The sequence below is a fragment of the Phragmites australis genome, chromosome 8 (genome assembly GCF_958298935.1).
Source record: "Phragmites australis chromosome 8, lpPhrAust1.1, whole genome shotgun sequence".
Taxonomy (NCBI): domain Eukaryota; kingdom Viridiplantae; phylum Streptophyta; class Magnoliopsida; order Poales; family Poaceae; genus Phragmites; species Phragmites australis.
Genome location: NC_084928.1, coordinates 13,945,338 through 13,959,405, shown reverse-complemented (window position 1 = coordinate 13,959,405; position 14,068 = coordinate 13,945,338). Strand labels below are relative to the sequence as shown.

Genomic DNA, 14,068 nt, shown 5'->3' with positions numbered 1-14,068 from the left:
CTTGCATAGGCCTCCACGGCCCTAACCATAACATTCACGGCAGACTGAAGCCAGAAGAGTGGCATGATCGACACCTCCGAGTCGGAGGGCACTGGCGGACATCGGACCCCTAGGTTGCTCAAGGCATCAGAGATAATCCGGGCCACCTCCGACGCTAGCGCCGTTAACTGTTGACACTCCAAACGCAGAGCCCCCTCTGATGCCTGGACCTCCTCCAGCTCTCGCCGCATATTTACCACCGCTGCCCGAAAGGTGTCAGCGTCACTCTCAGCGGACACACGGGCCGCGTTGGCCGCATCGCCAACCTCCTTCGCCTCCTGAAGGTCTTCGGCAGCCTTCCTCACCTCAGCCACCGCACGCTCACGAAGCACCATCTCCTCATGAAGACGGCCCTCCGTGGACACTGCGCGTTTTCGGGCCTCTTCCAAAGCCTGCATCCGCCACCTCCCAGCTCCCTCATCAAAATTACTTACTGCAAAGCACCACAAAAAGATGGAAAAAGACAAGATAAGCTACCTAGGAACCAACACCGTACCCAACGATCATAACTAACACTACCAACCTGAAGATCTACCGCCACTAATCACACCTCCAGCTCCTCTAGGGGATGCTGGGCCAACTCCCTCTCAACCTCCCCACTTTGAAGTAGAGAGGAGGCCACAGCGAAAGCCCTTGACACCTCTGGGCGCAGCGCGAAGTTGTCCAGGGTCAGGATCCCAAGGCCAGGGCCCCCCTCAACCGTTCTGAAGGGACTCCCGGTGGACGGCACGGCACCTCGGGCACCAGCCGCCACGGGCAGGCCACCAGTTGACTCCGGGCCCCACAGAAATGAAGCCACGTCCCCCAAGACGGCCCTCGGAGACCCCTCCGGAGGAGTCCGCAATCTCCGCTGGGCCTCCGAGGCCCCAAAGGGTGGAGTCAAGGTCGCATCCACCTAGAAGGTCTCTACAACAAAAAAGAAATACGAATTAAGATCCCAACGCACGACCAAAAGGGCCGCGAAGAAATCCACCCTCCCTTCACACCCCTCCGCCCGCATGGCCCACTCAAAGGTGGCCAAGCGGGTAATGGCTTTGGCGTGGAGCTGCGGGAGCTCCACGTAGAAGTGGCGGAGCACCTCTTCAAGCAATGGCACTGAAGGAAAACCTAGGCCCGCCTCGAATAAGGCTTCAAACACCACAACCTCATGGGCCAGAGGCTTCGGGACCTCCTTGCCCAGCGAAGGCCGAGCGACGGCTCGGGAGGGGATCTTCCCCTCCCTAACCATCTGGTTGAGCTCCTCATCACCGATGACACACAACCCCAGCGCGGTGATTTGCCAGGAGTGGCTTTTGCTGGCGCGCCGGAGCTCCACTCCCGATGGCGGCCCCATCGGCAACAGGGAAGCCGATGACACTTGAGGGTCCCCCACCGCGGCTACTCCGACCATCTCCCCCGTCGCCCGAGTTTCGGCTGAACCGCAAGAGGATGGTGAAAGACGCTAAACTATGAGAGAGATGGGAGTAGAGATCAAGGAACAACTCACGCAAGGCAAGAGGCGCCGAAGACAGAGGCAGATGAGAAGGAGGAGTCGGCAAAAGGGTTGCTCTGGGCAATCCCCCTCCTGCTACAAATAGGGGGCAACATGCCCCCTCCAGGCGATGGGCGCACGTGCTGTCCTTTCGCCTGCCAGGCCGAAATCATGAGGGAGTGAAACCGACTCTGCTGTCCCCTCAACGACAAGATGACACACGTCCCACGCTCCGCCAAATTTGGCAGGACTACACCTCTCCCCAGGGCGCAGTCAATGCCCCCTGTCGCCAACGTCATCCAACACGCTGTTCCGCCACCCGGGTCAAATCGTCTTGGGCAAGCCAAGCGATTCTAAAACCACGAGCCATCAACCACAAGCCAGGGACCGCCAGAGGGCCTGCTCCGAAGGAACCATGGGCCCGACTGCTCCGCTAGCCGCCCCCGCAAGGGGCTATTGTTGGGGTCGTTATTAAGGACCACTGACGGCCTCTTGGCTTAATTAGCTCATCCTCCCAAAGGTTGAGCCTGTTCCTGCCTTTCAAAGCCCCGGCCTTCCGGAGCTCAGCCTCCTGAAGGTTCGGTCTCCGAGGCTTCAGCCTCCCAAAGCCTCCCCTTCCGGAGCCCCGCCTCCCGAAGGCCCGGTCCCCGAGGGTTCGGTTTCCTGCTTCCCGAGCTGGTTTCCCAGAGGTTACTGGGTGAGTCTTCAGTCCTCATGAATGATCTGCCAAAAAGCAAGAACCAGTCATACTTTGCCTGCGAGGAAGTAACCGGCATTAAATGCCCAAGCTAGTGGACGCCGCTCTGACACCCCAGCATGATGGTACCTATCTTGACACCCCTGGCGGTGTGGCGCCGGGCCGCAATTGGCGACCGGCTCACCCCCTTCAGGGGGCATGCACCATGATAATTACCACGGTGGATATTTATCTCCCGACAGGATAGAAGGTAGTCTTCCGGGGTAAGGCTCAGTAATTTGGCCGGATCCTGGATATTTATACATTATGATAACTTGTACGCCAAGCTATGCATGGCCCTATAAATAGGAGGCCATGGTCCTCTGGGAAAGGGATGGACACTGAACATGCATCACAGCAAACCTGTGATTCTCCCCCCAGATCGATTCATTTTTCCTACCATCAATATACTCGTGGTGTTCCTTCCTCTCAAACTTCGTTTCCAAGCTTGAGTCTCCTTAGAAGAAACTCTCGCCGTATTTGCTGGGGCAAGATGAACTCTTGCTCCAACAGTGGTTGAGCCCAAAAGGTGGTTGAATCCAACTAGGTGATCGAATCCGAGGAGGTAGTCAAAATGACTAGTGATTGAACTCGAGTAGATGGTCAAAATGACTAGTGGTCGAACCCGAGTAGATGATCGATTTGGCTAGTGGTCGAACTCGAGTAGATGGTTGAAGCTAGTAGTGGTCAAACACGAGTTTATGGTTGACTCGACTAGAGACACAATCTCGGCTATGGCAAATAAGGCCAGGCTAGAATACTCGATGACTAAATCAGCAAAGAATCAACACTAAAAAATAGAACATGATGACTTGACTAGCAACAAAGACACCAGCGATAGACAGAAACTCAACAACGTGAAAACCGAAAACAAAATTATGAAGGGCACAAAGTAGTTTGGACAGTGGAAAAACTAAGATCTAAATCCTTTTTCTTGTGAGGCAATTTTCTGGACTCTAGGTAATGCAACATGACGAAACAAAGGGGATAACTGAGATTACATAATGGGCAACAAAATCTCTGATACCAATTGATGTGGGTTTGTCCGATCTTTCAAAGGTAATATGATAAGTCAATTTGGTGGTGTTTCGATGTTAATCATCCAAAGGCTTTGATCAAGACAAATCGAGAACTATCGCAACCACTACACCCCTACTCCGTGGTTATCACTTGTGCCAAGACGTGGTTGACCTCGCCAAGAAGGCTTTTCCTACAAGTGAATCGAGAACACAAGAAAGAACAATTAAATACAATTTGAATATTCCTGATTACTAATTAAGTGCTCGAGTTTGGGGTTCTGCAAACTAATAACCGTGAAACTGTCTAAAATAGAATAATTTAAGTAAAACCTGAGCCTAAACTATGATGGCTATTATGTATATATAGGGGATGTGAAGAGCTCACCCTTGGGTTTCTGGACCTGAGAAGAGGTGTACACAACCTGGACTCTCAGCCCGACACGATTACATGACCCGACAAGGTCCAAAATAGTGGCACAACACCTTATTACTTTGACTTTGACTAAACTATAAGGAATATTTGGTCAAGAATAGCTCCATTGGAATGGACTCGTCATAAGTTTTCCAACATGTCAAAGATTGCCTCGATCGGACTTTGTATGCGAGAATTATGACCGTTTTACTAACATGTTGTCCTTAGATTCCGCGCCAAATTTGGAGTCCGACTTGAGCTCAACATATTGTTCAAATATACTTGGCACTCGAGTGATTACGTCTATTGAGCTTGTGATGCCTCTCCCATATTCCTAAGAAATAAAACATCAAAAGAATTAGTAGTAATCCATGCAAGAAGGCATAAACAACATGGAGCAAGTTCATCTGGCGATTTAATCGTCGCACACGTGATCTTGTAATTGGTCCTTCTACGATTTGAGGATTATTAGCAGTGTTTTTAGTATCCGAAGGAGCCATGTACTCATCACTTGTAATCTTTGATTTGATTGCATCTAAGTCTATTTACGGTAATAATCACACACATACAGAGTGTACACATGATACATCAAGAAGAGTGTTAGACACCGGCCATACACGAAAGAATGGATATTCCGATATGACTTTCCTTGTAGGAAGCATGGCCCAGGTAAAAATTTATGTGGTTTTTATTTAATAGAATTTATACGGATTCACCAGAGATGCGTCGCTCCAGGTGTTTGATGCTGAGGTAGGCGACACACATATTGATGACTAATTTTCAGGTCTGATACGTCTTCATAAGGATTGATTTCTTCAATTCTTAAAACTGCAGCTCCTCAAGCTAGCCACAAATCGACTCTTGCCTACTGAAATCAATGCACTTAAAGAAAAATTTGTTGGGCTCATCAATGGCCAAGTCATCAGTCCAATCGGCAAGTACCATGAAATTGGCTGGTCAATCTCATTACCTTTATCTAACAAGAAAAAGGTAGAGTTCAGACCCTTCGATTAGTAAGAAATCTTAAACTTCTTATCCATGTTGTAATGAAACTTAACATGTATGTAGCGCATATATACTATGATGAGACTTGAGGTTTTATAACTTAAATTTATATGTGCTTGCATATATATGCTGTGATGAAACTTGACATCTCGTGAATTAAATTTTTATGTACATGTATATAAATATGCCATACACTATTGGTGGCAACGGCCAAAATTTGAAAATGGGCACGTTATTGGCCGCAACCACCAAAATTTAAAATCGGTAGGAAACAAATAGCACTGTGGGTTGGATCTATGAACCGGTAGTGATACGCGTTTGCCCGATCTTCTGAAGGTAATATCATAAGTCGATTAGTGGAGTTTCGACGTTGATGATCCAAAGGCTCCGATAAGAACAGATCAAGAACCCTCACAACCACTATACCACTACTCCGTTGTTATCAGCCGTGCCAAAACGCGGTTGACCTCGCCAAGAAGGCTTTTTCTGCAAGCAAATCGAGAACACAAGCCAGAAGAGGTAGATCCAATTTGAATATTGCTAATTACAAATGAAGCACTCGAGTTTGGGGTTCAACATACCGATAAACAGCGAAACTATATTAAACAGAATAATCTAAGCTAAACCCAAGTATAAACTATGATGACTACTGTGTATATATAGGGGGCGTAAGGAGATCGAGCTAGGTTTGTGGAACCGTGGAGAGAGGCGTGCACAACCTAGACTCCGACTCCGACACGATTATAAAACCCGGCAGGGTTCAAAACGGTCATGCATCACCTTATTCATTTGACTCTGACTAAACTATAAGGAACATTTGGTCGAGCTCATATCCATTGGAAATGGCTCATTGTAAGCTTACCGGAATGTCCAAGATTGCTTAAAACAGACTTTGTATGAGAGAGTTATGCCTGTTTTACTGACGTGCTATTTTGGAACTCGACTTCGACCACGACCACGACTAGAGCTCCGCTTTCTGTCTGAGTAGACTTGGCCTTTGAGGAGTGACATCTGAGTAAGGTTGTGGTGCTTCTCCCATGTTCCTATGCAATAAAACATCACAAAAATTTAGTTGTAATCCATCCAAGGAAACATGAACAACAAGGAACAAGTTCACCTGTTGGTCTAATTATCATGCACGTGCTCTTGTAATTGGACATTGTATGATTTGAGGATTAATTTTGGTATTGATTGTATTCGAAGGAGCCATGTGCTCATCATCCTACCCCTCTTAAATTGGAGTCATTCTCGACTCAAGCTCATCTTCTTCTCCCAAATATGGATTCAAATCTGAAATGTTAAATATGGGACTAACCCTAAAATCTGTAGGTAGGTCCAATTTGTATGCACTATCATTGATTTTCTCAATTATCTTAAATGGTCCATCAGCTCTAGACATCAACTTTGATTTTCTTAGTTCTAGAAACCTATTCTTCCTCAAATGCAACCAAACTAAATCACCCGGTTTAAATTTTATTTCCTTCCTACCTTTACTTCCAGCAATCTTATACTCTTCAGTCATGCTCTCTATATTCTTTTTAGTTGTGTCAAGCAACTTAAGAATAAACTCAGCACGTTTCTTAGCATCTAAATTAAATCTTTCACAAGTAGGCGAAGGTAGTAAATCAATAGGAGCACGGGGATTAAATCCATACACTACCTGGAACGGACTTACCTTGGTGGTGGAGTGTACAGACCTATTGTAAGAAAATTCAATATGTGGTAAACACTCTTTCCACATCCTCAAATTCTTCTTTAGAACTGCCCGCAACAAGGTGGATAATATGCGGTTGTCGACCTCTGTTTGACCATCAATTTGGGGATAACACATAGTAAAAAATAACAGCTTTATCCCCAATTTATTCCAAAGTGATCTCCAAAAGTGACTCAAAAGCTTTGTGTCATGATCCAAGACGATAGTATTAGGCATTGCATGTAGTCGAACGATTTCCTTGAAAAACATATCAGCTATGTTTGTAGCATCATCGCTCTTGTGACAAGGTATAAAATGTGCCATTTTAGAGAATCGATCCACAACTACAAATATGCTATCCCTCCCCATCATTTTCTTAGGCAATCTAAAACAAAATCCATGAAAATATCCTCCCAAGGTACACTAGGAACAGGAAGAGGCATGTAAAGGCCATGTGGATTTAAATGAGACTTAGCTTTATTGCAAGTGGTGCAACGTGACACGTAGCTCTCGATGTCACGTCTCATCTTTGGCCAAAAGAAATGAGCAGCCAGCACATCTTCAGTCTTCTTTACTCCAAAATGTACCATCAATCCTCCTCCATGCGCCTCCTGCAACAACAAAAGACGAACGGAGCTAGCTGGAATGCATAACTTGTTAGCACGATAGAGCAATACATCATTCAGCACATATTTATTCCATGCTTTCCCTTCTGTACAATGTTCAAGCACTTCTTTAAAGTCTAAATTAGTAGCATATAAGTCCTTAATGGTCTCTAAACTAAAAATCTTATGATCAAGTTGAAATAACATGGTATAACGCCTAGAAAGCGCATCAACAATCACATTGTCTTTTTCTTTCTTATGTTTTATGACATATGGAAATGACTCAATAAATTCTATCCATTTAGCATGTCATTTATTCAGTTTAACTTGACTTCTAATATGTTTCAGCGATTCATGATCAGAATGTATAACAAATTCTTTGGACCATAGATAATGTTGCCAAGTTTCAAGAACAAGAACTAAAGCATACAATTCTTTATCATAAGTGGAATAATTCAGACATGGCCCACTTAATTTCTTGCTGAAATAAGCAACAGGTTTACCTTCATGAATTAGCACACCTTCAATTCCAATCCCACTAGCATCACATTCTAGTTTAAAGATCTTACCAAAATCAGGGAGTTGGAGCAATGGAGCATGGGTAAGTTTCTCTTTCAACAACTTGAATGCTTTTTCTTGTGTAGGTCCTCATTTGAAAATTACTCCTTTCTTTGTCAACTCGTATAATGGAGCAATAATAGTGCTGAAATCCCGCACAAATCGTCGATAAAAACCCGCAAGACCATGGAACAATCTCAGGGGTCGGCCAGCTCTTTATGGCTTTAATTTTTGCTTCATTCACCTCTATTTCCTGTGAAGTAACAACATAGCCAAGAAAAGAAACTTGATCTGTGCAAAAGGTACACATTTTGAGGTTACTAAACAAGCGTGCATCTATCAAAGCATTAAAAACAACACGTAAATGATCAAAGTGTTGTTCTTATAACCTGCTGTAAATCAAGTAATCATCAAAATAAACCACCACAAACCTTCCAATGAAAGCACGTAAAACTTCGTTCATCAATCGTATGAAAGTACTAGCTACATTAGTTAACCCAAAAGGCATTACTAACTATTCATACAAACCAAACTTAGTTTTAAATGCAATCTTCCATTCATCTCCAATTTTCATTCTAGTCTGGTGGTATCTGCTTCGCAAGTCAATTTTAGTGAAAATTATAGAACCACTCAATTCATCATGCATGTCATCTAACCTAAGAATAGGGTGACGATATCTGATAGTAATATTATTGATGGCTCTACAATCAACACACATACACCAACTACCATGTTTCTTAGGAACCAAAAGAACGGGAACGGCACAAGGGTCAAGACTTTTTCATACATACCCGCGACCCAAAAGGTCTTGGACTTGTCACTGAATTTCCTTAGTCTCTTCTGGATTGGTCCTATATGCAGCACGGTTTGGCAAAGTTGCTCCCGGAATCAAATCAATTTGATTCTCAATCCCTCGAATAGGTGGTAATCCCGGGGGTACCTCAGCTGGAAATACATCCACAAACTCCTATAAAAGGTTAGCAACAAAGCATAGCATGGTAGCTCATTATCACAAAATTCAGCAAGATCAGATTTAGTGGCAATCATAACATACCCATTCATTTTAATTCCATCGGACTTAGAAGTTGTTGTTGCTTTCTCCTTTTTGGGTGGAAAAACTTTTTCCGCTACTTGCTGATTTTCATATTCATTCTCAAGCTCTTTTCTCTTATTTTCAGCTATCTCTTGTTCACATTTCACAATTTCAGCAGGGGTTAAAGGTAGAAAAGTTATTTTCTTTCCTTTATGCATAAGAGTGTACTTATTACTTCTACCATAATATGTTGCATCAGTATCAAACTCCCATGGTCGTAGTAGCAAAAGAGAGCATTCTTGCATGGGAACTACATCAAAATCAGCACAATCGTGGTATGAACCAATAGAAAAATTAGCACAATCATGGTCGGGACCCAAGGGGTGGTTAGAGTGACTGGTTGGGACCCTGAGTGGGACACAAACTCAGCTATAGCAGACTAGGAAAGACGAGTAACTCGACGACTAAATTAGCAAAGACTCGACGCTAGAAACTAGAACACGATGACTTGACCAGCAACAAGACATTGACGATGGACTCAAACTCAACAACATGAAAACTGAAAACAAAATTGCGAAAGGCACAAAGTGGATTGGACAACAGAAAACTAAGATCTAAATCCTTTTTTTTGTGGGGTAATTTTCTGAACTCTGGGTAAAGTAACTCGATGAAACAAAAAGGATAACTAGATTACCTAACGGGCAACCGAAGCTCTGATACCACTTGATGCGCGTTTGCTCGATCTTCCGAAGGTAATATGATAAGTCGATTAGTGGAGTTTCAATGTTGATGATCCAAAGGCTCTAATCAGAACAGATCAAGAACCCTCGCAACCACTACACCACTACTCTGTAGTTATCAACCGTGCCAAGACGCGGTTAACCTCGCCAAAAAGGCTTTTTCTGCAAGCAAATCAAGAAGACAAACAAGAATAGGCAGATGCAATCTGAATATTGCTAATTACCAATGAAGCACTCGAGTTTGAGATTCAACAAACTGACAAATGATGAAATTATATTAAACAGAATTATCTAAGCTAAACCCAAGCCCAAACTATGACGGCTACTGTGTATATAGGGGGGCATGAGGAGGTTGACCTTGTGTAGTGCAACCGCGGAGAGAGGCGTGCACGGCCTGGACTCAGACTCCGACACGATTACAAAACCCAGCAGGGTTCAAAATGGTGATGCAGCACCTTATTCCTTTGACTCTGACTAAACTATAAGGAATATTTGATCGAGCTCATATCCATTGGAAAGGGATAGTCATAAGCTTTCTAGAATGTCCAAGATTGCCTAAAACGGACTTCGTATGATAGAGTTATGCCCGTTTTACTGACATGCTATCCTGGAACTCGACTTCGACCACAACCACAACTTCGACCACGACCATGACTAGAGCTCAGCCTTGAGTCTGAGTAGACTTGGCCTTCGAGGAGTGATGTTCGAGTAAGGTTATGGTGCTTCTCCCACGTTCCTATGCAATTAAACATCACAAGAATTTAGTAGTAATCCATCCAAGGAAACCTGAACCGCAAGGAACGAGTTCACTTGGTGATCTAACTATCGTGCACGTGCTCTTGTAGTTGGACCTTGTATGATTTGAGGATTATTGGTGGTATTGATCATATCCGAAGGAGCCATGGGTTCATCAGGTAGTGATGTTGACAGCGCTGGTTCCATAACCAGCAGTGATAGTCACTAACTATCAGTGCTGAGTAATTAGTGGCGGTTCAATACTCACCACTGATGGTGATTTGAACCGTCACTGATGGCTAGTTTTGTAGTAGTGCACCCTAAAGAGGTATTGAGCATCAAATCGATCTTGTTCTAGGTGCTCCACTCCCCAACCGACCACCATACCACACAAACTCGGAGGAAACCAAAGAAATTCATCACCAAGTTCAAGACTTACTCAAGAAAGGGTATGTGAAGGAAAGTCTCTCACCTTGTGCTCTATCGGTTCTTTTAGTTCCAAAGAAAGGTGGCTCACAAAGAATGTGTGTTGATTGTCGGGCCATTAATAACATAACAGTGAGGTATAGGCATCCAATACTTAGACTTGTTGACATGCTTGATGAGCTCAGTGGTTCTATCATCTTTTCTTAAATGGATTTGCAAAGTTATTACCACCAAATTCTAATGAAAGAGGGTGATGAGTGGAAACTGCATTCGAAACAAAATTTGGCTTGTACGAATGGTTGGTCATTCCTTTTGGATTGACCAATGCACTTAGTACTTTCATGAGGTTGATGAATCATGTGCTTAGAGCTTTAATTAGCAAGTTTATTGTGGTTTACTTGATGATATCTTAATTTATAGCAAGTCCCTTAAAGAACATATTGAACATATCGAATGTGTGCTTGCTGTCTTGAGGGACGAAAGAATGTATGCTAACCTTGTCAAGTGCATGTTTTGCACCGACAAGGTAATTTTTCATGGCTTTGTTGTGTCAGGTCATAGGTGTGGAGGTGGATGAGGAAAAGATCAAAGTTGTTCGTGAGTGGCCACCTCTGCAAAATGTGAGCCAAGTGCAGAGCTTTCTTGGCCTTGCTGGTTTCTACCGTCGGTTTGTGAAGGACTTCAGCACCATTGCTGCCCTGATCAATGAGTTACTAAAGAAAGAAGTGTCTTTTCAATGGGGTGGCACACAAGAGGAGGCATTTGAGGAGCTAAAAGCTAAGTTGACAGCAGCACCACTATTTGCACTACCAGATTTCAGTAAGGCATTTTGAAATTGAATGTGATGCGAGTGGTGTAGGGATCAGAGGAGTGCTTATGCATGAAACTAGGCCTATTGCTTATTTGAATGAAAAGCTTAGTGGACCAACTCTCAATTACTCTGTTTATGATAAAGAACTGTATGCACTTGTGAGAATTCTGGAAACTTGGCAACATTATTTATGGCTTAAGGAATTTGTGATACATTTAGACCATGAATCCTTGAAATATTTTAAGGGTCAACTTAAACTGAATCAAAGGCATGCGAAATGGAGTGAATTTATAGAATCCTTTCATTACATTGTCAAGCACAAAAAAGGAAGGATAATGTTGTAGCTGATGCTTTATCTAGACTCCATGCTTTACTTTCTTAGGTTGACGGTAAAATTCTTGGACTAGAAAGTATCAAGGACTTATATGCTAATGATTCATATTTATATGCTAATGATTCATATTTTGTTGAACCAGATTCCAAATGTGGTAATGGAAAGTGTTGGGAAAAGTATCACTTGCATGATGGATTTTTGTTTTGAGCTAACAAACTGTACATTCCAGATTGCTCTGTACATCTATTGCTTTTGCAGGAAGCTCATGCAGGTGGACTTATGGGTCATTTTGGTGCCAAGAAGACTGAGAATATGTTGGCTAACCATTTCTTTTGGCCAAAGATGAGGCACGATGTTGAGAGATATGTGCAGTGATGTGAGGCATGCCATAAAAGCTAAGTCCTGTATGAACCCTCATGGCTTGTACACTCCCTTACTTATTCCTAAAGCACCATGGAAAGATATTTCAATGGATTTTATTCATGGTTTACCTTGTACTAAGAGGGGGAGGCACTCATTTTTTGTCGTTGTTAATATATTTAGCAAGATGGCTCACTTTATTCCTTGTTATAAGAGCGATGATGTTTCATACATTGTTGCATTATTTTTTAGGAAAATTGTGTAGCTACATGGTGTATCACACACCAATGTTTCTGAATCCACTACTTAATCGAGTAAATTGTCAAGCTATCCTAAGGGTGGCATGTATCTCGCTTTAAGCTTAACTGATATCATGAGGCAAAGGGATCGGTGCATGTGTATGTCAAGGTTCAGTCGATATGATCTTTGTATATATTCGGAAGTCAATATATCCTGCTAGGAACTGCTATTGATTTCAGTACAAAAAGGGTTTCTGAGTCGTAGCCGTTTGTACATGAACTTAACAGGTCACACACTTAATGGATTGAAACAAAACGTATGGATTAGATTTATACATGGGTTTTATTAGATTGTGATCTATGAGGAGCTAGAGTCCTAAAGGGCTTCCAACGTGAGAGCCCATTAGCGAGCTCTATATAAGGTGAGGCATGGGATGAGGCAAGGGTGAGCCACACCAAAACCCTAGCCGTAACACTCCACATGATCTCCAAAAACCCCTAGCCATGTGTGTGGTGCTAGCACACCAGCATACAGTGATCCTTCCCAGTTTGTGTGGATACCGTAGAGGCACTGCTGCTATTACAGCACTGATCTCTACAGTGTAATGATTGCGACGGTGCTGATGGGCTGCTCAACATACCTGCTCGGTGCTGGTCGCAAAGCACGGTGCGACCACTGGAAACTGGTCAAGGATCACAACGTGACCACTCGGAACTAGTCGAGGAATAGGACGCGACCACTCAGAACTAGTTGAGAACTCAACTTATCTGCTCAGAGCTGGTCGAGGAACTAGTCGAGAGGCACAACCACCTATGCGGAGCAGGTCATGGAGCTGATCGAGGAGCTGGTCAAGGAGCGTGACGCGCATGACGTTTGATCGGTCTACTCCAACTCTTCTTTTTTTGCACTGTGCGTCTAGTGGTAATGACATATGATCTCCTACCAGCATGGTTTCCTGGGTGAATGCGGTAAATTTTTTTTGTTTTAGGATAGCATAGCCTACACGTTCACTTGTAGGAACATATCCTTAGTTCTTCTTGGGTTCTTAAGGTTATTCCTAACTACTACCTAGTGAGATTCACCTAGGTTAGATTTGTATCTTCTCGTAACACTTACAACATAGGATACATCCAGGTGTGTACAAAGTATAACATACATGATCGATCCAACAGCGGAGGCATATGGGATCGCACTCACCTTGTCTTGCTCATTAGGTGTTGCGGGAAACTGACTCTTGATAAGACTAATGTCATGTAACACTGGTAAGAAACTTACTTTGGCTTAATCCAATTAGCATTTTTGATCTATCTCTATGGATCATTATGCCCAATATGAATGCTACCTTTCCTAGATATTTCATTGAGAAACTCTTTCACAATGAAGATTTGACAACGTCAACATTAGAATATCATTAACTATCAACAATGTGTCATCTACATATAAGACCAAAAATACAAGTGTGCTCCCACTAGCCTTCTTTTAAAAACAAGGCTCTTCTTTATTCTAGATGAAGCCAAACCCTTTGACAACTTCATCAAAACAAAAATTCCAACTCTGAGATGCTTGCTTCAATCCGTAAATAGATTTTTGAAGCTTGCATATTTTCCCATCATTTTTTGGATCGACAAAACCATCAAGGTGTGTCATGAATTCATTGTGGAAATCTATTTAGACATCCATTTACCATATCTCATAGTCATAATATGCAGCAATTACTAGCATGATCCAAATAGACTTTAGCATTACGATGGGTGAAAACATTTCATCATAATTAGCACCTTGAATCTACTTGAAACCTTTCGCCACCAATTTTTCTTTATAGATGAGAACATTTCCATCCACATCTATCTT

At 43.2% G+C, this 14,068-nt stretch overlaps 1 protein-coding gene across 1 annotated transcript; it reads left to right on the top strand.

Annotated features, from left to right (window-relative positions):
• Positions 1-11,008: 11,008 nt before the first annotated feature.
• On the top strand, positions 11,009-11,992 carry LOC133927615 (uncharacterized mitochondrial protein AtMg00860-like). Its single transcript, XM_062374068.1, has 3 exons — positions 11,009-11,296; positions 11,760-11,771; positions 11,876-11,992. The coding sequence occupies exons 1-3, from the start codon at positions 11,009-11,011 to the stop codon at positions 11,990-11,992; spliced, it is 417 nt and encodes a 138-aa protein (XP_062230052.1).
• The last annotated feature ends 2,076 nt before the right edge of the window (positions 11,993-14,068 follow it).

Coding starts and splice junctions, on each gene's coding strand:
- LOC133927615 (XM_062374068.1), top strand. CDS start 11,009: ATGGCTTTGTTGTGTCAGGTCATAGGTGTGGAGGTGGATGAGGAAAAG.